Genomic DNA, 26497 nt, shown 5'->3' with positions numbered 1-26497 from the left:
TGGCGTAGCATGACATTAGCTCAAGCTAAAGAGTGCTGAAGCATATAGGTCTTATTAAGGGATTATGAAGGTTTTGTTAAGCCACTTTCGTTTAGAGTGGGACAGCTTTTCTCCCACATACCTCTCCTCTCCCTCCTCACGCTCGTCTCATTTAAAAAGGCAGTAACAGCCTCCACAGGAAAGTGTGAAAAAAAGAGATCACACTTTGAAGGATCCGAGAGGTCAGACAGGTCATGGGGGCTTTGTTACGTAGGTCAAACATACTGTACCTGTCAGACAGGAAGGCACAGATGAGGTCCTTGGCATCATTGGACATCTGCACATCATCAGGGAAGTTGAGGTTATTCTTGTGATCCATGATCTTCCCATATGTTCCTACTAGTGACTCGGCATAAAATGGGGTGTCGCCTAAAAAGAGAGGTGAAATTTAAAATATGTTTTGGAGCTTTTGTTAGGCTTTACAGGGGAGGTTAAACTAGCTTCAATAAACACGAATAGCCTAGTAGTGTGACCACTGTGTTTAAACCTAGGTGTACGGCATGCCACAAGACTGTTAGCCCGCTGAGCTAAATCCAAGACATTAGCTCAGGGAGCTAACACAAGTCTTGAGGTCTCAGGCATATCACCCGAGCGGGGTTAATCAAACCATCTTTAGTAGCTTAGCGCCAATCCAAATGACAAAACTAAAAGAATTAACATTAGCAGGTCAACGGTCCAATTGACATCCTGAACACCGTTCTGATTCAGGTCCAGACAAACTCACTCACCGACCAGCATCTCAAAGATGAACACCCCCACGGACCACCAGTCACACTCGCGGCCGTAGTAGCCGTCCCCCCCCTGGGACTTGAGCACCTCAGGAGAGATGTAGTCCGGAGTCCCCACCGCTGTTTCACAGTGGACCATGCCTGTCTGGAATGAGAGAGAAGGACAGACGGAGAGGCAGGCGGGGAGACAGGCAGACAGAGACATCGTTAAAGCAGGTAACCTAAACAGTGAAACATATTGGGCCAGTGTGCCAGACACAGATTAAGCCTAGTCCTTGAGTAAGAAGCACTTTTAATGGTGACTCTACATGATTTTTAGTCCAGGACTAAGCCTAATCTGTGTTTTATTTTTATTTAACCAGGTAGGCCAGTTGAGAACAAGTTCTCATTTACAACTACAACCTGGCCAAGATAAAGCAAAGCAGTGCGACAAAAACAACAAAGTTAGACATAAACAAACGTACAATCAATAACACAAAAGAAAAGAAAAATAGACAATGTACAGTGTGAGCAAATGTAGAAGAGTAGGGAGGTAGGCAATAAATAGGCCCTAGAGGTGAAAATAATTACAATTTAGCATTAATACTGGAGTGACAGATGTGCAGATGATGATGTGCAAGTAGAGATACTGGGGTACAAAAGAGCAAGAGGGTAAGTAATAATATGGGGATGAGGTAGTCAGGTGTGCTATTTACAGATTGGCTATGTACAGGTACAGTGATCGGTAAGCTGCTCAGACAGCTGATGCTTAAAGTTAGAGAGGGAGATAAAAGACTCCAGCTTCAGAGATGTTTTCAATTCGTTCCAGTCATTGGCAGCAGAGAACTGGAAGGAAAGGCGGCCATAGGAAGTGTTGGCTTTGGGGATGACCAGTGAGATATACCTGCTGGAGCGTGTGGGTGTTGCTATGGTGACCAGTGAGCTGAGATAAGGCGTGTCTTTACCTAGCAAATACTTAGATGACCTGGAGCCAGTGGGTTTGGCGACAGATATGTAGTGAGGGTCAGCCAACGAGAGCATACAGGTCGCAGTGGTGGGTAGTATATGGGCTTTGGTGACAAAACGGATGGCACTGTGATAGACTGCATCCAATTTGCTGAGTAAAGTGTTGGGGGCTATTTTGTAAATGACATCGCCGAAGTCAAGGATCGGTAGGATAGTCAGTTTTACGAGGGTATGTTTGGGGGCATGAGTGAAGGAGGCTTTGTTGCGAAATAGGAAGCCGATTCTAGATTTAATTTTGGATTGGAGATGCTTAATGTGAGTCTGGAAGGAGAGTTTACAGTCTAACCAGACACCTAGGTATTTGTAGTTGTCCACATATTCTAAGTCAGAACCGTCCAGAGTAGTAATGCTAGTCGGCGAGGGAGGTTGCGGGCAGCAATCGGTTGAAAGCATGCATTTAGTTTTACTAGCATTTAAAAGCAGTTGGAGGCCACGGAAGGAGTGTTGTATGGCGTTGAAGCTCGTTTGGAGGTTTGTTAACACAGTGTCCAAAGAAGGGCCAGATGTATACAGAATGGTGTCGTCTGCGTAGAGGTGGATCAGAGAATCACCAGCAGCTAGAGCGACATCATTGATATATACAGAGAAAAGAGTCGGCCCGAGAATTGAACCCTGTGGCACCCCCATAGAGACTGCCAGAGGTCCGGACAACAGGCCCTCCGATTTGACACATTGAACTCTATCTGAGAAGTAGTTGGTTAACCAGGCGAGGCAGTCATTTGAGAAACCAAGGCTATTGAGTCTGCCGATAAGAATGTGGTGATTGACAGAGTCGAAAGCCTTGGCCAGGTCGATGAAGACGGCTGCACAGTACTTGTTTTTTATCAATGGCGGTTATGATATCGTTTAGGACCTTGAGCGTGGCTAAGGTTCAGCCATGACCAGCTCGGAAACCAGATTACATAGTGGAGAAGGTAAGGTGGGATTCGAAATGGTTGGTGATCTGTTTATTAACTTGGCTTTCGAAGATTTTAGAAAGGCAGGGTAGGATAGATATAGGTCTGTAGCAGTTTGGGTCTAGAGTGTCTCCCCCTTTGAAGAGAAGATGACCGCAGCAGCTTTCCAATCTTTGGGGATCTTGGACGACACGAAAGAGAGGTTGAATAGGCTAGTAATAGGGGTTGAAACAATTTCTGCGGATAATTTTTATAGGTCCAGATTGTCTGGCCCATCTGATTTGTAGGATCCAGATTTTGCAGCTCTTTCAGAACATCAGCTGTCTAGATTTGGGTGAAGGAAAAGCAGGGGGGGGGGGGGGGGTAGCCAGGTGGAAAGCATGGCCAGCCATGGAAAAATGCTTATTGAAATTATCGATTATTGTAGATTTATCAGTGGTGACAGTGTTTCCTATCCTTAGTGCAGTGGGCAGCTGGGAGGAGGTGCTCTAATTCTCCATGGACTTTACAGTGTCCCAAAACCTTTTGGAATTAGTGCTACAGGAAGCAAATTTCTGTTTGAAAAAGCTAGCCTTAGCTTTCCTAACTGACTGAGTATATTGGTTCCTGACTTCCCTGAAAAGTTGTATATCGCGGGGGCTATTCGATGCTAATGCAGAACACGACAGGATGTTTTTGTGCTGGTCAAGGGCAGTCAAGTCTGGGGTGAACCAAGGGCTATATCTGTTCTTAGTTCTACATTTTTTGAATGGGGCATGCTTATTTAAGATGGGGAGGAAAGCACTTTTGAAGAGCAAGAGCTACCAGGCATCCTCTACTGACGGGATGAGGTCAATATCCTTCCAGGATACCCGGGCCAGGTCGACTAGAAAGGCCTAGTCTCTGAAGTGTTTTAGGGAGCGTTTGATAGTGATGAGGGGTGGTCGTTTGATCGCAGACCCAGTACGCACGCAGGCAATGAGGAATTGATCGCTGAGATCCTGGTTGAAGACAGCAGAGGTGTATTTAGAGGGCAGGTTGGTCAGGATGTGTCTGGGAAACTGGCCCATTAAATTTGTCAAAGAGCTTTTTGGCACAGCTTACCTGTCCTGTAAATCACGATTCAGCAAATTAACCTGATGGACTTTCTATGTGGAAATTGACACTAAACAATTCAAAATCTGCCCACATGGTGGCGCACTGGAGCAGTGAAATTCCCCCAAACCCAGATTTTAGCAGTAGACAGTTCATCGCCTTGGAAATAGTCTAAAATTAGCTCATGTTAGAATTAAGTTACAGAAGAAAGCAGGAAAAAAAGTAAGGTCTAGGGCTTGAGTTTGGTGTTTCAGACAGAATTACCATAAGACCATTTCGGGTTAGGATGGAGTCTCACTCAGAAAACCCCCAGTCCCAGTCCTGCTCCTGGGGACCAGAAGGGGTGCACATTTAGGTTTTTTGCCTTAGAACTAACACACCTGATTCAAGTGAAGGCTTGATGACGAGTTGATTCTTGAATCAGCTGTGTTAGTGAAAAAAACTAAATGCAAACACCTTTGGCTCCCCAGGACCAGGTAGCACTGCCCTAGACCCTCAGCCAATTCTCCAACTCCCCTGCAAACTCACAGAGTCCATCTTCATGCAGGTGCCAAAGTCAGCCAGCTTGAGGTGGCCATTTTGGTCCAGTAGTATGTTGTCCGGTTTCACATCGCGGTGGATGAAACCCATATAGTGGATTGCATCTAGAGCCAGCACCACCTCGGCAGTGTAGAAACGGACCCACTTCTCTGGCATGTCGTAGTTCATGGTCAGGGTGACCAGATCTCCACCAGGCATATACTCCATCACCATGTACAGGTGGAGGTCGTCTTGGAAAGCACAGCACAGCTGGAAAACACACATATCACAACAATAACAGCTTGACTGACATTTGGAGTATGTGAGAGGTGTGTGTACTGTACGTGTATGAGTGTACGTCTCTCTCCCTCACCTGGACGACCCAGGGACTGTTGGAGAAGGCCATGATGTCTCTCTCCTCCCAGAAGAAGGCGGAGTCAGAGCGTTTGATCATCTCAAACTTGCTCAGCTGTTTCATGGCGTACACCTTCTGAGACGCCTTGTGACGGACCTGGAGGAGGGGAGGTACATTTTATTTTGTAATTTTTTATTTCACCTTTATTTAACTACGCAAGTCAGTTAAGAACAAATTCTTATTTACAATGCCGGCCTACCAAAAGGCAAAAGGCCTCCTGCGGGGACCGGGGCTGGGATTAAAAGGACAAAACACACATCATGACGAGACAACACTACATAGAGACATAAGACAACAACATAGCAAGGCAGCAACACAACATGACAACATGGCAGCAGCACAAAACATGGTTCAAACATTATTGGGCAGAGACAACAGCACAAAGGGCAAGAAGGTAGAGACAACAATACATCACGCAAAGCAGCCACAACTGTCAGTAAGAGTGTCCATGATTGAGTCTTTAAAATTAAGAGATTAAGATGACGAGGTATACGATTACACACACACACACGGCCACACACACACTTTATTTATACAAGTAGTAGACGCTACTGAGATTCAAGATGTCTTTTACGAGGGAAACCGCCAAAAGAAAGCAGTGTAAACACACATTCATAACATAACAGTCACCAGTAGAGATACAATGTCACTTTGACTGTGACACAAAGTTGCAGATAATGCCATTGAAGACCCTTGATAACATAACGTTCTGCAAACAACATGAACACACAAAAAAACAACATTATAACACACACCCACAGAACAACATGTACACACGGATCGACCAGCCCAGCTCTTCACACAAGACTTCAGACACAAAATTCATCTTTCCAACACACACACACACACACACGACCTGTCTAAACATGCCTTCATTACAAGGTACACAGAACCTGAAAAATACACAAAGACGAACAGACAGGCAGGCACCTGGAAGGGGGAGACACGAACGCAAGAGCTCACACAGGCAGTGAGGAATGTAAATGTTCTTAATCTGTTTGCATATCATTGTATCTTTGTGCCACAAACACACGGAGGGAGTTTCTCACCAGTTGCACCTCTCCATAGGCTCCTCTGCCGATCATCTTGACCTTGTCAAAGTCCTCCAGTTTCAACTGCAGGTCCCGCATCTTAACCATGGCCTTCTCATCTACAGGACAGACAGAGGTCAGAGGTCAAATGGGTTACCATGGCAACAGAAGCCCACGCAAAAATTGCGTTCAAAGGAGAGGTCAGCAAAGGCCTCACAGAGGTCAAATACCTTTGCAGTTGTACCAGTGGTTAGTTACCTCCATGTGGATGCTAGTTAGAGGCAAGAAGGTTGATAAAACTTTACATTAACTTGCTCGTCTACCTGTGTTGTGTTAATAATTGCTACAGTAAGGGTGATATATGTTTTGGGTCGGGTTTCATACTGGTTATTATATAGTCTTCTGATATGAAATATTGCAAGGTAGGGTTGATACAGAAACTGTAGTTAATTGTTATAAACCTGTAACTAAGGGAGAGGTTCTCCATTCACACTGGCAAAACAATCCAATGGCAGAACACTCTTGTTCAACAGTGCACCCGAGTGCAGAATAATTGATCAATTTACGAACACACTTAATTCTTATGACAGGTGTCAGTAAACAGCGGCTAAAAACGGAATTCAATTGTTGCCAGTAGCACGGTGACAGTCACTAGTAAAATGATCAGAATATCTTCTTCTCTCATTATGAGAGCTTGGACCTACACTGAGTGTACAAAACATTAAGGACACAGGCTCTTTCCATGACATAGACTGACCAGGTGAATCTGGATGAAAGCTATGACCCCTTATTGATGTCCCTTGTCACTTTAAAATCAGTGTAGATGAAGGGGAGGAGACAGGTTAAAGAAGGATTTTTAAACCTTGAGACAATTGAGACATGGATTGTATGTGTGCCATTCAGAAGGTGAATGGGCAAGACAAAATATCCTTCGAACAGGGTATGATAGTAGGTGTCAGGCGCACCAGTTTGTGTCAAGAACTGCAACGCTACTGGGTTTTTCCACACTCAACAGTTTCCAGTGTGTATCAAGAATTGTCAACCACCCAAAGGACATCCAGCCAACCTGACACATTATTGGAGTAAACATGGGCCAGAATCCCTTTGGAATGCTTCAGACACCTTGTAGAGTCCATTCCCCAAGTCAGCAATTTTGATATTGCATTCTTTTGAACTTAACATGAATTGGGGTATTAAAAGTACTATATAGTTTGAGAACATTAAACAGAACAAAGCTATGTCAATAATTAAATTGACAAAAATGCAGATCACCATTTTAGTCCCAAGCTTTTGATTTGTGTCTGGAATTTGTGCCAATCTGTTTGCTAGCACAGACTGGAATATGTTCCGGGATTCTTCCGATGGCATTGAGGAGTACACCACATCAGTCACTGGCTTCATCAATAGGTGCATCAATGACGTCCACCACAGTGACCGTACGTACATACCCCAACCAGTAACCATGGATTACAGGCAAAATCCGCACTGAGCTAAAGGGTAGAGCTGCCGCTTTCAAGGAGCAGGACTCTAACCCAAAAGCTTATAAGAAATCCCGCTATGCCCTCCGACGAACAATCAATCAATAAAGCGTCAATACAGGACTAACATTGAATTGTACTACACCGGCTCCAACACTCGTTGGATGTGGCAGGGCTTGCAAACTATTAGACTACAAAGGGAAGCACAGCCGCGAGCTGCCCAGTGACACGAGCCTACCAGATGAGCTAAATTACTTCTATGCTTGTTTCGAGGCAAGTAACACTGAAGCATGCATGCAAGCACCAGCTGTTCCGGAAGACTGTGCGATCATGCTCTCCATAGCCGATGTGAGTAAGACTTAAACAGGTCAACATTCACAAGGCCGCTGGGCCAGACGGGTTACCAGGACGTGTACTCTGAGCATGCGCTGACCAACTGGCAAGTGTCTTCACTGACATTTTCAACCTCTCCCTGACAGTCTGTAATACCAACATGTTTCAAGCAGAACACCATAGTCCCCGTGCCCAAGAACACTAAGGTAACCTGCCTAAATGACAACCGACCCGTAGCACTCACATCTGTAGCCATGAAGTGCTTTGAAATGCTCGTCATGGCTAACATCAACACCATTATCCCAGAAACCCTAGACCCACTCCAATTTGCATACCGCCCCAACAGATCCACAGATGATGCCATCTCTATTGCACTCCACACTGCCCTTTCCCACCTGGACAAAAGGAACACCTATGTGAGAATGCTATTCATTGACTACAGCTCAGCGTTCAACACCATAGTGCCCTCAAAGCTCATCACTAAGCTAAGGACCCTGGGACTAAACAAGATCCTGGACTTCCTGATGGGCCACACCCAGGTGGTGAGGGTAGGTAACAACACATCCGCAATGCTGATCCTCAACACGGGGGCCCCTCAGGGGTGCGTGCTCAGTCCCCTCCTGTACCACCTGTTCACTCATGACTGCATGGCCAGGCACAACTCCAACATCATCATCAAGTTTGCCGATGACACAACAGTGGTAGGCCTGATCACAGACAATGATGAGACAGCATACAGGGAGGAGGTCAGAGACCTGGCCGTGTTGTGCCAGGATACCAACCTCTCCCTCAACATGATCAAGACAAACGAGATGATTGTGGACTACAGGAAAAGTAGTACTGAGCACGCCACCATTCTCATCGATGGGGGTATAGTGGAGCAGGTTGAGAGCTTCAAGTTCCTTGGTGTCCACATCACCAACAAACTATCATGGTCCAAACACACCAAGACAGTCGTGAAGAGGGTACGACAAAGCCTATTCCCCCTCAGGAGACTGAAAAGATTTGGCATGAGTCCTCAGATCCTCAAAAGGTTATTAATCTGTCCCATCGAGAGCATCCTGACTGGTTGCGTCACTGCCTTGTATGGCAACTTCTCGGCTTCCGACCGCAAGGCACTATGGAGGGTAGTGTGTACGGCCCAGTACATCACTGGGGCCAAGCTTCCTACCATCCAGGACCTCTATACCAGGCGGTGTCAGAGGAAAGCCCTAAGAATTGTCAAAGACACCAGCCACCCTAGTCATAGACTGTTCTCTCTGCTACTGCAGAGACTTACTTTTAATTTTTTACTTATCACTTATTTTTCTTAAAACTGCATTGTTGTTTAAGGGCTTGTAAGTAAGCATTTCACTAAGGTCTACACCTGTTGTATGTGACAAATATCGTTTGATTTGATTTGCTTGATTTGCTTTGCTTGAAGCTAAGCAACTTTAGCCAGTTAGCTTGTGTACTTGACTGCTGCTGTAAGGTCAGAATGCTCGGATAAACCCTACTCCTCAGCCAGAGCGTCCAATGTTTTGCCCGGAACACTCCTGAGAGCGAAACGCTCTGAATTTACACAAGGACTATCTGACAACGCACTGAATTATGTACGGCCCAGAGAGCACTGACACACCCGAGTGAATTTACAAATGCACCCTAAGGATGACAATGGATTAGAATGTTGAAAGTAGCCAGGAATTAAGGAGATATGAAGTCGAGCTAACTCTATACCACTTCATTTTACCAGTCCCAACTCATATAGCAACATTTATGTGCTCTGGATATCTCTATGCTTCAGCTGCGTTTAGATGGTACAAGATAGAGCACGAAGGTAAATGAGAGCACGAAGGTAAATGAGAGCACGAAGGTAAATGAGAGCACGAAGGTAAATGAGAGCACGAAGGTAAATGCCGTTGAACCTGGCAGTGAATGCCATCAGCCGCCACGGTAGATGGGACTTGGCACCTGAGTTCAAATATTTTAACTTTTGACAGCGTCGTTTTCTACTGGATGTTGATTTGCACTGTTTCTGAATCACCATAGCAACGCATACATCACACTTGCTTGCTTTTGCCATCTCCTTCTTTCTTGCTACCTCAGATAATGCAAAGCATCTTATTACCAAGGTCTGCCTCGAAGCAATGATATATCTTACATCTGTTTAAGAAGGCGTCTATGTTTTTGTTTTTCCGTAGCGCCGGGTAGTCCAAATCCAGGGCCAAGGCATTCATGGAATCCTGCGGAAAAAGTCAAATAAATCCAATCAATTGAATGTGTTTGAAATGGTTTTCATGCGTTATTAGAATCTAATTAAGCCAATAATTCTGTTCACCTGCTAAATACAAGCTTAAAGGGAAAGTTCAGTGATTACATGTTTTGACATTTGTTTACTTACCTTGAAAGCTCATGATCAAAATATGTAAAATTGCTGAAATATCCCTATCAGTTTTAAATCTTTTTAACCAAAACGGTCTGTGTTCCGATATCCAAACAGTCATATGACTTAGAATGAAGCAATGTATTGGGCTGGGCATGCATTCTAAGTCGTACGCTAGCATGGACAATGGAACATAGCCTCTGTCTTCTTTCTCATCTCCAGCAAACAACTCAATGATTTATACCATCAAATGAATTCATAAAAAAGGTCAAAATGACTAGGCTAATGAAATCAATATCTCTTATTGCCCTCCATAGCAGTGTTCTCCCAAATGCAACACAGCTGGGAGAGAAGATGAGTCTGCTAATAGACAGAATAACAAGCAAATGACACACTGACTAATGTGGAGTTCTGCCTTTGATGTAGGGGGTAACAGGGATGGCCTTCTAGGCATGGTCATTCAACAACCTCCCAGAGGGATGGCCTTCTAGGCATGGCATTTCAACAACCTCCCAGAGGGATGGCCTTCTAGGCATGGCATTTCAACAACCTCCCAGAGGGATGGCCTTCTGGGCATGGCATTTCAACAACCTCCCAGAGGGATGGCCTTCTGGGCATGGCATTTCAACAACCTCCCAGAGGGATGGCCTTCTGGGCATGGCATTTCAACAACCTCCCAGAGGGATGGCCTTCTGGGCATGGTCATTCAACAACCTCCCAGAGGGATGGCCTTCTGGGCATGGTCATTCAACAACCTCCCAGAGGGATGGCCTTCTGGGCATGGTCATTCAACAACCTCCCAGAGGGATGGCCTTCTAGGCATGGCATTTCAACAACCTCCCAGAGGGATGGCCTTCTAGGCATGGCATTTCAACAACCTCCCAGAGGGATGGCCTTCTGGGCATGGCATTTCAACAACCTCCCAGAGGGATGGCCTTCTGGGCATGGCATTTCAACAACCTCCCAGAGGGCTGGCCTTCTGGGCATGGTCATTCAACAACCTCCCAGAGGGATGGCCTTCTGGGCATGGTCATTCAACATCTCCTTCCAAAACAAGTCATAGTGATATAAGGCAGACCACCTGCCTATCCTTTCCAGGTCATGTCTACACTCCACCACAGCCGGCTGGTAGTATATAGAGAGAGGGTAGTTTATAAATACCACACCCACACACAAGGGGGATGTGTGGGTGGTGAGGGACTCCTTAAGACCATGGGTTTAGTAGGAAGAAAAAGTTTTGAAACATTTCAAGTTATTACCCCCAGGAATGTGGAGGGAAGGTCAAGTGGAGTCAACTAGGGGGAAGGGAGGGTGTCCTCACAGCGTCATGTCCCCCCTTAACTCCAGCCATGTGAGTGGCCAGGTCTAGGACGGCTCTCCCTGGCATGTGGAACAATTCCTAGCCTTTAAATAGAGAGGGAGGGGGGCTTAAAGAGAGAGGGAGGGGGGCTTAAAGAGAGAGGGAGGGGGGCTTAAAGAGAGAGGGAGGGGGGCTTAAAGAGAGAGAGACACAGAGAGAGGGAGAGAGAGCTAAAGAGAGTGAGAGAAAGAAAAAGGGAGCGAGAGAGATGTCCCCTGGTGCAGGCCGGGTGTGTGGAAATAGACCCGGGGCTCAGAGGCTATAATGGTTTATTGAACAGTTCTCTGACTTGACCCAGCATTTCTAGGAGCTCAGGGTCCATTTAATTTTAGCGGCTGTGTGGGTCTGCGACGCAGTACATTTTGTCATTGACTGCATGTATTCTATTTGTAATAGTGACGAATCCTAAATCTACATCCAGAGTACTCATCAAATGGCTCAGACACACCAGTAGGACTCTCAAACGTTTGGCTACTTAGAAACTCTGAACAGTTTCGGCAGCCAATCTCGTGTTCACACAGCAATGACCTTGAAGTCAATAGCCACTCAGCCTTGTTAAAATACTCCAAACCAGAAGGTGGCAGTAGTGGTGTTTGGCAATGCATGTCTGTCTGTTGCTTGATGGTCGGAGAGCCTGTTCCTGGAGAGCTACCCTCCTGTAGGCTGTGATTCTCTCCTTTTTTAGACTATCCGTTAATACAACAACAAAAACTAGACTACGGTACCTCCTCCAATTAGATAAACTAGACCCCATCATTCCCTCTCTACATGCAGAGGATGCTGACCAATCACATGCGGTTTCTCTCACTCTCTGCATGGCATGCACATGCTGTCCCATAACAAGTGTCCCCGCATAGAGCGCGCAGTTAGATGCTGGTGAGGAGAGAACGGCTATACCTCAGAGTGCTTGTCGGAAACATGAGTGCTGCTAGTGCTAACAGGACCGTTGATATAGTGCCAAAGAAGGGCGCATCTTCAGTGGTATGGCTAGTGGCATGTATTCATGGATGCTAAAGTGAGCCAGGCTTCCCAAAAAAATGTACCAAGGGAAAAAAACATACAAAATTATTTACCTTTTATCTCTCTGGGTTTCATAAATGTCCCTCAATTCGCAAGACTGAATGTATCTCACCGGAGAAAGCATCCTAGCGAACGAAACAGCGCCCCTCTGTCTCAGTATGTGTAGCCCATCTATCTGATGCTGTCTGGTCAAAAAGAGTATGACATTGTTGCCGCCCGTAGCGTGCCTAAACTGAGTGAGCTCTGCTGTGAACGGTCCTGGCACAAGGGAAGGGAAGCCAGTTTAGATTTGGCTTCACACCAATCACATCAGAAGACAAATGTCATTGAATCGTTGCGTTGTTGTCCTCCGGTGGCTAGCCAGCTAGCTAAAATCGTCTCTTTCCTAAACTAGCCATGGATGAAGATAGGGATTTTGACTTGTGGTTATACTTAATTCTCTGTACTGGACAATGATGACAGCAATTCGGATCCAAATATAAATTCATGCATTGTGCCCCTGGCCTGAGACGATGGAAGTTTAAAATGTAGCTAGATGTATTATTCCACATCATATTCAGCTTACTTTGATTGGACTAAATCATTTATTTTAGTTGTTACTGTATTAGACTAAGCATAGTTGACTAGATGCTGTTGAAAGGGTGTTGGATAATGTAGTCAGTGCTTGTTTTCTTTATGACTTGCGGTAACTCAATAGTTGTTTTGTGGTACAAAAGTGGCAGAAACATGTAGGTCATGTAACTGTTTGCTGTAACATATGATTGAACTAACAGGTTATAGAGCAAACAACGCAATTATCACAACACATAGGTTGTAATATGTATTTTTTTCCACCTGGCTTGGCTTCCCTGGTGATTTTACTCACACACTGCTACTGAGTATGGCAGTATTTTGGCTATAGGCAAAGCGACCAAATGCAGATGTTGTGCAAAAAGTGTCTCAGAGTTGTGGCGACAACACTGCAAATGTATTCAATAATTTGAATATAAAACATCCCACAGACACATAGAAATCACGGAGGCTATCCCTATAACATAACCAAAGACATGGCTCCTATCTACACAGTCAGCAAAGAGCTTCAAGAAGATGATAAACAAGCTGACAGGAGATACAAGATTCCATCTCGCAGATATTTTTCCCAAGTCGCCATCCCAACACTGTATAACAAAATGAAGGGAGAAGTTGAAACATTGAATGTAGCGTTGAATGAGTGGACCAGACTACAATGTTTTGGACACTGGCTGCACCTTGCAACTGGTAGGTTAAGGCACTGACTTATAATTCAATTATAATAATGATTGAGTTTACTTATACACAATCATAAGCTTCCTATTCCATCTGCAGCCTATGGCTGCCTGAATAAATAATTAACTTAATTTAAGAAATCATAGGCCTAATGATAAAATAAACTCAATGTTATTAATTAATTATTAAGTACTGTGCTTATAGCACACTATATTTTGATAATCATGTTAAACGTTTGTTTGTTAATATGTAGGTGTAATAATGCTAAAATATGCAGCCTATAACAATGTTGGAAAATATTTTTCACTCGGTTAGCTGCGGTATTTATTCAGAATATGATCTCATTTTAGAAGTGACTGTTGTTTTAACCATGTCTGATGGAATTAACAAGTTAACACTCAAGTGTTTAAAAATTGCAATTCATAAATTGCAATTGCAATATATGCCCCCCCCAAAAAATATCACAATTAGATATTTTGTCCAAATCCTGCAGCCCTACTAGTTACTGTAACTGAGCTACTGTTGCTATTGTTGTAGAAAACCCTTGTTGATACTAGCCAGATTCCACAGCTATATTCCAATACAGCCAAATTCCAAGATGGCGTAGCAGTGCAGACGTGGTTTGTCGTCCTCTCGTTACTTTTTGTATTTTTTCGTCTTTTTTGTATACATTTCAATTTGTTTTTCAATCTCTTTTACATTTTTAAATTAAATATACCTCCCGGTAACCCGCCTCACTCAATGTGACACGGATCCGCAATTTGTTTTTTTAGACCTTATAGCCCAAACCTCCATCAGTTGCTAGCCATCAGAAGTTAAGCAGCGAATTAGCTACTAGCTATTTAGTCATTGTTAGCCACTGCTAGCGGCCTTTACCCTCTGCACAGGTACCAGACGTTTTTTAGCCTCGATAATACCTGCCAGCATCGGACTGTTTTTCTCCACTACAATGCCGGAATCCTGCCGTAAACGCTGGACCATTACTCCTAATCATCACAGCTAGCTAGCTGCCACCGAGTGACCCAGCCCCGAAGCTAGCCCTGAGCCAGGCGCATCTCCCGGCTAGCAAACTAAATTACTACAACTACAATACCTCTTCCGCCATCTGGCCCGATCCCATTGTCCACACAGCGCCTCACCGTACCACCACGACTGGTCAGCAGACGTAATTCCATCCGCTGAGCCCGAAGTCGGAGCAGACGCTTCTACTTACCCCGGCCTGCTAACTTTAGACGCCATGTCTCCCGCGTGCTAGCGTAGCAACGACTACCCTGCGGACCCTATGATCAATTGGCTACATAGCTGATGCCTGCTGGACTGTTCATATATCACGGTACTCCACTTTGTTTATCTGTCAGCCCTAGCCCCGAACTCAGGCACTGTGTGTAGTTAACCGACCCTCTCTGCCCATTTATAGCCATTTTACCTTTTGTTGTTGTCTTAGCTGATTAGCTGCTGTTGTCTTACCCATTGTTGTCTAACCTAGCTCTCCCAATCAACACCTGTGATTGCTTTATGCCTCACTTTATGTCTCTCTCAAACGTCAATATGCCTTTTATACTGTTGTTAAGGATAATTATCATTGTTTTAGTTTACTGCGGAGCCCCTAGTCCCGCCGTACATGCCTTAGATACCTCCTTTGTCCCACCCCCCACACATGCGGTGACCTCACTCAGTATAACCAGCATGTCCAGAGATGCTACCTCTCTTATCATCACTCAGTGCCTGGGCTTACCTCCTCCATACCCCTGTCTGCACATTATACCCTGAATCTATTCTACCACGCCCAGATATCTGCTCCTTTTATTCTCTGTCTTTATTCTCTTAACCCAGGCCCTGCGTGTCCCCAGGCACTCTCATTTGTTGACTTCTGTAAATGAAAAAGCCTTGGTTTCATGCATGCTAACATCAGAAGCCTCCTCCCTAAGTTTGTTTTACTCACTGCTTTAGCACACAGTCGAGGATGCCTGGTCGTTCTATAAAAGTAATTTCCTCACCATCTTAAATAAGCATGCCCCTTTCAAAAAATGTAGAACTAAGAACAAATATAGCTCTTGGTTCACTCCAGACCTGAATGCCCTTGACCAGCATAAAAACCTCCTGTGGCGGACTGCAATAGCATTGAATAGTCCCCGCGATATGCAACTGTTCAGGGAAGTCAGGAATCAATACACACAGTCAGTCAGGAAAGCAAAGGCTAGCTTTTTCAAACAGAAATTTGCATCCTGTAGCTCCAACTCCCAAAAGTTTTGGGACACAGTAAAGTCCATGGAGAACTAGAGCACCTCCTCCCAGCTGCCCACTGCACTGAGGCTAGGTAACACGGTCACCACCGATAAATCCATGATAATCGAACATTTCAATAAGCATTTCTCTACGGCTGGCCATGCCTTCCACCTGGCTACTCCAACCTCGGCCAACAGCTCCGCACCCCCCGCAGCTACATGCCCGAGCCTCCCCAGCTTCTCCTTCACCAAAATCCAAATAGCAGATGTTCTGAAAGAGCTGCAAAACCTGGACCTGTACAAATCAGCTGGGCTAGACAATCTGGACCCTCTCTTTCTAAAATTATCCGCCGCCATTGTTGCAACCCCTATTACCAGTCTGTTCAACCTCTTTCGTAACATCCGAGATCCCTAAAGATTGGAAAGCTGCCGCAGTCATCCCCCACTTCAAAGGGGGTGACACTAGACCCAAACTGTTATAGACCTATATCCATCCTGCCCTGCCTTTCTAAAGTCTTCAAAAGCCAAGTTAATAAACAGATCACTGACCATCTCAAATCCCACCGTACCTTCTCCGCTGTACAATCCGGTTTCAGAGCTGGTCATGGGTGCATCTCAGCCACGCTCAAGGTACTAAACGATATCATAACCGCCATCGATAAAAGACAGTACTGTGCAGCCGTCTTCATCGACCTGGCCAAGGCTTTCGACTCTGTCAATCACCGTGTTCTTATCGGCAGACTCAATAGCCTTGGTTTCTCAAATGACTGCCTCACCTGGTTCACCAACTACTTCGCAAACAGAGTTCAGTGTGTCAAATCGGAGGGCCTGTTGTCCGGACCTCTGGGAGTCTATGGGGGTACCACAGGGTTCAATTCTCGGGCCGACTCTTTTCTCTGTATATATCAACGATGTCGCTCTTGCTGCGGGCGATTCCCTGATCCACCTCTACGCAGACGACATCATTCTGTATAAACGAGCTTCAATGCCATACAACACTCCTTCTGTGGCCTCCAACTGCTCTTAAAACGCTAGTAAAACCAAATGCATGCTTTTCAACCGGTCGCTGCCCGCACCCGCCCGCCGACTAGCATCACTACTCTGGACGGTTCTGACCTAGAATATGTGGACAACTACAAATACCTAGGTGTCTGGCTAGACTGATAAACTCTCCTTCCAGACTCATATCAAACATCTCCAATTCAAAATCAAATCTAGAATCGGCTTCCTATTTCGCAACAAAGCCTCCTTCACTCACGCCGCCAAACATACCCTCGTAAAACTGACTATCCTACCAATCCTCGACTTCGGCGATGTCATCTACAAAATAGCTTCCAATACTCTACTCAGCAAACTGTATGCAGTCTATCACAGTGCAATCCGTTTTGTTACCAAAGCCCATATACCACCCACCACTGCGACCTGTATGCTCTAGCCGGCTGGCCCTCGCTACATATTCGTCGCCAGACCCACTGGCTCCAGGTCATCTATAAATCTATGCTAGGTAAAGCTCCGCCTTACTTCAGCTCACTGGTCACGATATGAACACCCACCCGTAGCATGCGCTCCAGCAGGTATATCTCACTCACATCCCCAAAGCCAGCACCTACTTTGGCCGCCTTTCCTTCCAGTTCTCTGCTGCCAGTGACTGGAATGAATTGCAGAAATCGCTGAAGCTGGAGACTTACATTTCCGTCACTAACTTTAAACATCAGCTGTACAACCGATCACTGCAGCTGTACATAGTCCATCTGTAAATAGCCCACCAAATCCACCTACCTCATCCCCATATTGTTTTTAATTTACTTTTCTGCTCTTTTGCACACCAGTATCACTACTTGCACATCATCATCTGCTCATCGATCACTGCAGAGTTAATCTGCTAAAATGTAATTACTTTGCTACTATGGCCTACTTATTGCCTTACCTCCTCACGCCATTTGCACACACTGTATATATATACTTTTTTTCTATTTTGTTATTGACTGTACGCTTGTTTATTCCATGTGTAACTCTGTTGTTTGTGTCGCACTGCTTTGCTTTATCTTGGCCAGGTCACAGTTGTAAATGAGAACTTGTTCTCAACTAGCTTACCTGGTTATATGAAGGTGAATTACATTTTTTTTTCTTTACAAATATACAGTGCCTTCGGAAAGTATTCAGATCCCTTGACTTTTTAAACTTTGTTAGGTTACAGCCTTATTTGAAAAAGTTTTACATTGTTTCTTCCCCCCTCATCAATCAACACACAATACCCCATAATGACAAAGCTGCTTGACATTTTTGCTAATTTATTAAACATAAAAAAACTGAAATATCACATTTACATAAGTATTCAAACCCTTTACTCAGTACTTTGTTGAAGTACCTTTGGCACTTATTACAGCCTTGAGTCTTCTTGGGTATGTATGACTCTACAAGCTTGGCACACCTGTATTTGGGGAGTTTCTCCCATTCTTCTCTGCAGATCCTCTCAAGCTTGGTCAGGTTGGATGGGGAGCGTTGCTGCACAGATATTTTCAGGTCTCTCCAGAGATGTTCGACCGGGTTCATGTCCTGGCTTGGGCTGGGACACTCAAGGACATTCAGACATTTTTACCGAAGCCACTCCTGCGTTGTCTTGGCTGTGTGCTTAGGGTCGTTGTCATGTTGGAAGGTGAAGCGTCGCCCCAGTCTGAGGTACTGCGCACTCTGGAGCAGGTTTTCATCAAGGATCTCTGTACATTGCTCCGTTCATCTTTGCCTCGATCCTAGTCTCCCAGTCCCTGCCACTGAAAAACATCCCCAGAGCATGCTTCCACCACCATGCGTCACCGTAGGGATGGTGCCAGGTTTCCTCCAGACGTGATGCTTGGCATTTAGGCCAAAGAGTTTAATCTTGGTTTCATCAGACCAGAGAATCTTGTTTCGAAGCTGGTTCCATATTGGGCTTTACAATCATTTACAAAAAGACTTAGAAATCTATTTCAAATTACAAAAAATAAAATGACAGTAAGGATCTTTAAAAAGAACGTGCAGTGTTTTATGTTGGCGGTTGTCCTATCTGTTTGTGGTTCTAGACTTTAGGGAGGTTCTTCGAATAGATCTCGGATCAGCTTCCGAGGTTTTAGGTTCCTTTTGGCAAACTCCAAGCGGGCTGTCATGTGCCTTTTACTGAGGAGTGGCTTCTGTCTGGCCACTCTACCATAAAGGCCTGATTGGTGGAGTGCTGCAGAGATGGTTGTCCTTCTGGAAGGTTCTCCCATCTCCACAGAGGTACTCTATAGAGCTCTATCAGAGTGATCGTCGGGTTCTTGGTCACCTCCCTGACCAAGGCCCTTCTCCGCCGATTGCTCAACTTGGCCAGCTCTAGGAAGACTCTTGGTGATTCCAAACTTCTTCCATTAAGAATGATGCCACTGTATTCTTGGGGACCTTCAATATAGCAGAAATGCTTTGGTACCCTTCCCCAGATCTGTGCCTCGACACAATACTGTCTCTGAGCTCTACGGACAAATCCTTTGATCTCATAGCTTGGTTTTTGCTCTGACATGCACTGTCAACTGTGGGACCTTATATAGACACGTGTATGCCTTTCCAAATCATGTCCAATCAATTGAATTTACCACAAGTGGACTGCACTCCAGTTGTAGAAATATCAAGGATGATCAATGGAAACAGGATGCACCTGAGCTCAAATCCCTGTCTCATAGCAAAGGGTTTGAATACTTATGTAAATAAGGTTCTGTTTTTTTGCTTTTAATAAATGTGTTAATTTCTAAAAACCTGTTTTTGCTTTGTCATTATGGGGTATTGTGTGTAGATGGATGAGGAAATTGTTTTATTTCATGAATTTTAGAATAAGGCACACATCAAAATGTGGAAAAAGTGAAGGGGTCTGAATACTTTCCGAAGGCACTGTAACTAGCTAGCAAGATGACAAACAATTTCACCTTCCATCATCGCATACAACCCATAGATACATTTTTAGCTAGCAGGCTAACATTAGCTAAATGGTTAACATGATTTGCTAGCTAGCTAGTTGCTGTGCTAGCTAGGCAAACTTAGCTATATGTAAAGACTTGTTCTAGAAAAAATAAATCTATTATGCAGCTTTATAGTTTTGATGAAAAGGTGGGTGGCTTAGACCGGAAAAAGTGCCCTCTGCCTTTTTCTTGTCACTCTTGTCAGCTCCCCCACGTGGAGGTTGATGTGCTCTCTGATTTGCTCAAAGTCAAGTTGTCGGCCACTGCCGAGCATTGCGATTCTGAAAGTAGAAAGGTCAGGTTCGTCGGTACGCAGCAGGTACGTCTTTTGTTCTAGCAAGAGAAGGAAAGGTCTCTGTGGTAGGTACCTATCAGCAGTTAGATTCTCTGTGCGTTTCATGCTTTAGGACTTGACCCTTTAAAGTTTTATCGCTATCACATTTCCCTCACAAACCTCCTTCCAGGCCTGTCTGTACATTTTGACTGAATGTAAGATGAGTATATAAAACAAATACAGGGACAAGCAGACTGGTAAAATTACTCAGGAGACACACGTCTCATTGAAACGTGTATTCCTGCTTGTTTTCCTCACAAACGATGAGTGCCAGCGACTACACCAAAACAAGCGTAAACAAACAGGAAATAGTACTGTGTGGTCAGGGTGGGTTATCTCCATGCTCAATGCCAGGATGTGCTTCCAGCTTCCTGAGGTGTGGTGCCCTGCAGCGGGGGCCAGCATGACTCATTTTTAGGCCTTCTACAGAGACTTGTTCAGTAAAGCACAGCATAGCAAAACATTAGCAAAACATTTTGCGGTCTTATTGGACAAGTTCAGATAGCAGTACATCCCAGTTTCACTTTCAACAAAACGTTGTCAGTCAACTAACGTAGACACTAGCCTGTTTTGGTATCATCCAGTGTCCTCATATCACTAAGTTGAATCAGCTGATAGCCTACCGCTCTTGTGATTTAAAGGGATAGTTTGAGATTTTGGCAGAGTTAGATGAACTCATGGATACGATTTATAGGTCTCTGCGTGCAGTTTGAAGGTAGTTTCTGGGGCGATTTCTAACTATCTTTTTAAAATCACAAGAGCGGTAAGCTATCAGTTGGGTAAACTTAGTGATATGAGGGCACTGGATGATACAAAAACAGGTTCGTGTTTAGGCTAGTTGGGTGGAAACGTTTTGATAAAGAATGAAACTGGGATGTACTGCTATCTGAACTTGTCCAATAAGAACAAAGGTTTTAGTGTTCCGTTGTGAAATGTTTTGCTATGCTGTGCCTTACTGAACAGAACCCAGCTCTGTAGGGCTAACAATGAGGCATGCTGGTCCCCAAACAATGACAGAAAGTCTAAGGGATCAGCTAGCATTGGCTTAATTGCCAAAATCCCAAACTATTCCTTTAACTGAGGTGGATTGAGGGATAATTGATTAATTGATCACAATAAACATGTATTATCATTGTAAAAAAACAACTTAACTTAGGAATGGTTGAATAAGAGAGGCTTAGCATAGCTGGAATAGCAACTAGCCTATAGTGTAAAATACAATGCCCATATTTGGATCCATGACAGTCCTAGATCACACTATTGGTCTATTGTGAGGGTTTCAATTAGCCTTCCTCTCACAGTGACTCATGACAACCCAAAATAACAACACAATGATTGAAACCTATAGTGGATACCTAGCATGCTACCACTTAGCACCTCATTGATTCAGAGGGGTTGGGTTAAATGCGGAAGACACATTTCAGTTGAATACATTCAGTTGGACAACTGACTAGGTATCCCCCTTTCCCTTAAGCATGCTAGCTGTTACCATCGACTTCCAGTCATTGTTCTAATGCTAGTTAGCAACTTCCTTCAAACTGCACACAGAAACATAAAAATTGTATCCACGAGTTCATCTGACTCTAGGGAAGTAGATAAAATGGCTTCATTGCCAAAATCCTGACGTGTCCCTTTAAATCTTCTTCCATTTTATAGGCATATCCATTCAATAGCTTCCTCTGATACACTGTCTGGTAGCTTCCATTCTTGTGTAGCTACTAAGGTCATAGTCTATATCATCATATGTACTGGGTGTACCACAACAAACTTCCAATCGCTCTACTTGCAGTATGCTGATGTTGTAGATAAAGTATGGGTTTGTTATCAATGTCTGTGGAGCACATGACACTTTTTCTTACCCACCAACCACTCAAGAGTAGATCCTCTATGGACTCTATGTAGAAGTGCTGATCTAGGATCAGGTTTTATTCATTGTGATTGAAAAGGCAAAACTGATCCTAAATCAGTCCTCCTACTCAGACACATACAGGCCCAGCTGAGTCAGTCAGACTATGGCGTTAGCTAGCTAATCTGTTTCTTCCATAATCTCATAATGACCTGATATGCCTAACAATCTGCCTACACATAATCTGTTTCTTCCATAATCTCATAATGACCTAATATGCCTAACAATCTGCCTACACATAATCTGTTTCTTCCATAATCTCATAATGACCTAATATGCCTAACAATCTGCCTACACATAATCTCATAATGACCTAATATGCCTAACAATCTGCCTACACATAATCTGTTTCTTCCATAATCTCATAATGACCTAATATGCCTAACAATCTGCCTACACATAATCTGTTTCTTCCATAATCTCATAATGACCTAATATGCCTAACAATCTGCCTACACATAATCTGTTTCTTCCATAATCTCATAATGACCTAATATGCCTAACAATCTGCCTACACATAATCTGTTTCTTCCAACCCTGTTAAATCCACTCATGGGAGTTATGGGGGAGGGATTGAAAGAGATTATAAGAGTGTGTAGGTCTACTGATTTGACTTGTTGAATCCAAAACTGAGGTGTAATCCTAAACCATTTCCTCAAGTTAAAGCATCACATCTGTGAACTGAACTAGACATGGAATGAGGAGAATGGATAGTGACTACATGCTCATCTAGAAAAGCATGTTCATCCAGTCTAGACATTTTTCTGTGAATTATTTTAAAGCGCTTCATTGTTTAGCAAATTAAGTGTGCCACCAAAAAATAAAAATGCCTGACTGTATTATAGGTAAATTATAGTCGAGATGTTATAGAGGCCTACTGAGCATGTTTTTTATGATCCAAAACTCTGGATATACCATAGATTCAGGGCATTAGGCCTGAGGCTAAGGGGGGTGTGCTGAGGTTAGGTCAAATGAATGCACTGATAACACGCTAGAACAAACACCTAGTGACTCCCCTATCGCCTGACATCAGCTAACAATGAGCTGCATCCACACAAGGTTGCTTTCTGAGAGATTGGCGGTGCATTCCTTGATAGGTCAAGTTCTAAAATGGCCGCCAGCCAGGTGGTCACCTTGTCCAAGCAGAGGAGGTTGCTAACTGTCAGGGAGACAAACATGGGTGGTTGCTCACCTCTTGTACTTATTTAACACCTGAGCCTGCTACAGGGTGACTTAGCAAATAGGCCTACTCTTGGTGTCAGATTTTCAGATCTGTGTCCCATACACCTGATGCAATGAAGTGCAATCGTCCCTCTAGTATGAGGGGAAAGCAAGATGATGGGAACCGTATTGCTTCAGGCTCTGTTCAATCTAAATCACTATAGTTGTATAGGTTGATAGCAAAACATTTGTCCTTCCATGTAACGGTAGTGTACCGCATTGGACTAAATTATTGACATGTGCTTTACACACCCACAAGATGTTATAAGAGTGAATTAACCCTGGGGGCAAAATCCCTGAATAGCCAAGATAAAGAGGAAAAATGACTACCATCATCTAATAGATTAGTTGGGCTTTTGACTGATCAGCTACTCATAGATGGACGATATGCTACTGTAAATACATGCTGCTCCTCTCTCTGACTGTTGTGTTGTTGTCCTGTTGTTAAAAACTTACCAGTAAACTCTCCAAGTTTAACGCCGACTTCGGGTCTCTGATCAGCGATTCCAACTTTTTCAGCCGGGTGTCCAGCCTCTTCTCCGCTCCGGACGACATGATGGCAATTTAGTCAATCCAGGTCCGACAATGGCATGTGATGGTAACCTTAAATGTCACGACAACAACTTGGTCAATACCTGCGGTGTCACTTTAACACCGTAGGGCAGCGCTCGCTATTTTGCTGCTGGTTGGCTGAACGATAAACTGATAACTCCGCGGAACAAGCGTTGTTTTGACGGTATAAATTGGTTAATAATTTATTGCCAGAGTTTTCGCTGCATATTATTCGACATTAAAGAGCGTATTCCTACTCAAATGCCGACAGAATCTCCCACTTAAAACGGACTCATCCAGATCCCTGTTAGGCGCACTGTTCCAAATCGTGGAGTCTCAAGCTCCTAAACTCCGCTAGCATTACTCTTGTATTTTGTCGCTGTAAATGTCAAGTTTCTTCATTGAAACAGGTTCACCAATAACTTATATTCGGTGTCTTCACCAGTCACATACATTCAGTCCTCTGAACAACCCAGAACATCGTTACCCACAAGCACTCACTGAAACAGGAATTCCTCTCCTCTTATCTCATTGATCTCTTTTACGGTCACAGCCCGAGCTTGCCACAACTTCCAGTATTTTTGGAATGCTGATGTCGCCATGTAACTAGCCTGTGAGTCTCCTCTAACTAACCTATACATAGCCGATGACACATTTGCGGTGCAAGCTAATTATTATAGTCACTATCTTATTGGTGACTATAATAATAGTATTTTGTAGCTATTGGCTTTAGACTACTGGATCAGCTCGTTCTCATAAAGACAGAAGTAAAGTTGGTTTTATATTCACACATTCGGACATTCAACAGATATTCAACAGACATTCGCCAAAAACCATTTACAAATGTAAAAATCAATAACTAATTCACCGTTTGTCACAGAAACATCAAACTAGGTATTATGTATTATATAAATGTCTAGCATACTTTTCCAACATTTGTTTTGAATACAAATTTCAGTTTTGATTTGATAGAAATACATACAATCTATAAAATGCGATTTAAAGCTGTATAAATTAATAACTAATTCACCGTTTGTCACAGAGACATCAAACTAGGTATGATTTATTCTATAAATGTCTATCATACTTTTACAGTTCCGGTTTTGACTTGATAGAAATACATAACCTTTATGGACTTCGTATACAGTTGAAGTCAGAAGTTTACATACACTTAGGTTGGAGTCATTAAAACTCGTTTTCAACCCCTCCACAAATTTCTTGTTAACAAACTATAGTTTTGGCAAGTCGGTTAGGACATCTACTTTGTGCATAACACAAGTAATTTTTCCAACAATTGTTTACAGACAGATTATTTCACTTATAATTCACTGTATCACAATTCCAGTGGGTCAGAAGATTACATGCACTTTATTTTTTAAATTTCACCTTTATTTAACCAGGTAGGCTAGTTGAGAACAAGTTCTCATTTACAACTGCGACCTGGCCAAGATAAAGCAAAGCAGTTCGGCACATACAACAACACAGAGTTACACATGGAGTAAACAAACATGCAGTCAATAATACAGTAGAAAATCTATATACAGTGTGTGCAAATGAGGTAGGATAAGAGAGGTAAGGCAATAAATAGGCCATGGTGGCGAAGTAATTACAATATAGCAATTAAACACAGGAATGGTAGATGTGCAGAAGATGAATGTGCAAGTAGAGATACTGGGGTGCAAAGGAGCACGATAAATACAGTATGGGGATGAGGTAGTTGGATGGGCTATTTACAGATGGGCTATGTACAGGTGCAGTGATCTGTGAGCTGCTCTGACAGCTGGTGCTTAAAGCTAGTGATGGAGATATGAGTCTCCAGCTTCAGTGATTTTTGCTGTTTGTTCCAGTCATTGGCAGCAGAGAACTGGAAGGAAAGGCGGCCAAAGGAAGAATTGGCTTTGGGGGTGACCAGTGAGATATACCTGCTGGAGCGCGTGCTACGTGTGGGTGCTGCTATGGTGACCAGTGAGCTGAGATAAGGCGGGGCTTTACCTAGCAGAGACTTGTAGATGACCTGGAGCCAGTGGGTTTGGCGACGAGTATGAAGCGAGGGCCAACCAACGAGAGCATACTGGTCGCAGTGGTGGGTAGTATATGGGGCTTTGGTGACAAAACGGATGGCACTGTGATAGACTGCATCACATTTGTTGAGTAGAGTGTTGGAGGCTATTTTGTAAATGACATCGCCGAAGTCGAGGATCGGTAGGATGGCCAGTTTTACGAGGGTATGTTTGGCAGCATGAGTGAAGGATGCTTTGTTGCGAAATAGGAAGCTGATTCTAGATTTAATTTTGGATTGGAGATGCTTAATATGAGTCTGGAAGGGGAGTTTACAGTCTAACCAGACACCTAGGTATTTGTAGTTGTCCACGTATTCTAAGTCAGAACCGTCCAGAGTAGTGATGCTGGATGGGCAGGCAACTGCGGGAAGCGATCGGTTGAAGAGCATGCATTTAGTTTTGCTTGCATTTAAGAGCAGTTGGAGGCCATGGAATGAGAGTTGTATGGCATTGAAGCTCGTCTGGAGGTTTGTTAACACAGTGTCCTAAGAAGGGCCAAAGTTATACAGAATGGTGTCGTCTGCATAGAGGTGGATCAGAGAATCACCAGCAGCAAGAGCGACATCATTGATGTATACAGAGAAGGGAGTTGGCCCGAGAATTTAACCCTGTGGCACCCCCATAGAGACTGCCAGAGGTCCGGACAACAGGCCCTCCGATTTGACACACTGAACTCTATCAGAGAGGTAGTTGGTGAACCAGGCGAGGCAATCATTTTAGAAACCAAGG

The 26497-nt window shown here is 44.0% G+C and overlaps 1 protein-coding gene across 6 annotated transcripts in view; it reads right to left on the bottom strand.

Moving 5' to 3' along the window:
• LOC139556045 (rho-associated protein kinase 2-like) overlaps window positions 1-24450 on the bottom strand; it is a 70161-nt gene extending 45711 nt beyond the window's left edge. For 3 of the 6 annotated variants that reach the window (XR_011671060.1, XR_011671061.1, XM_071369527.1), the window contains exons 1-7: window positions 23613-24449; window positions 9659-9740; window positions 5726-5826; window positions 4635-4772; window positions 4271-4531; window positions 768-912; window positions 270-408 (exon numbers count right to left, since the gene is read on the bottom strand). Coding sequence is in view for 4 of the 6 variants with exons in the window: in XM_071369527.1 (XP_071225628.1) it covers window positions 270-408; window positions 768-912; window positions 4271-4531; window positions 4635-4772; window positions 5726-5826; window positions 9659-9740; window positions 23613-23711 (965 nt within the window). In the remaining 2 variants the exon portion in view is untranslated. Of the gene's footprint in view, window positions 1-269; window positions 409-767; window positions 913-4270; window positions 4532-4634; window positions 4773-5725; window positions 5827-9658; window positions 9741-23612 lie in introns of all 6 variants that reach the window. The other 3 variants (XM_071369526.1, XM_071369529.1, XM_071369528.1) reach the window with 3 other exon arrangements.
• Between the last annotated feature and the right edge of the window lie 2047 nt (window positions 24451-26497).

This window comes from Salvelinus alpinus, chromosome 27, assembly GCF_045679555.1.
Source record: "Salvelinus alpinus chromosome 27, SLU_Salpinus.1, whole genome shotgun sequence".
NCBI classification, from domain to species: Eukaryota; Metazoa; Chordata; class Actinopteri; order Salmoniformes; family Salmonidae; genus Salvelinus; species Salvelinus alpinus.
The sequence above is the reverse complement of the archived record's forward strand: the minus strand, read 5'-3'. Positions and strand labels throughout refer to the sequence as shown.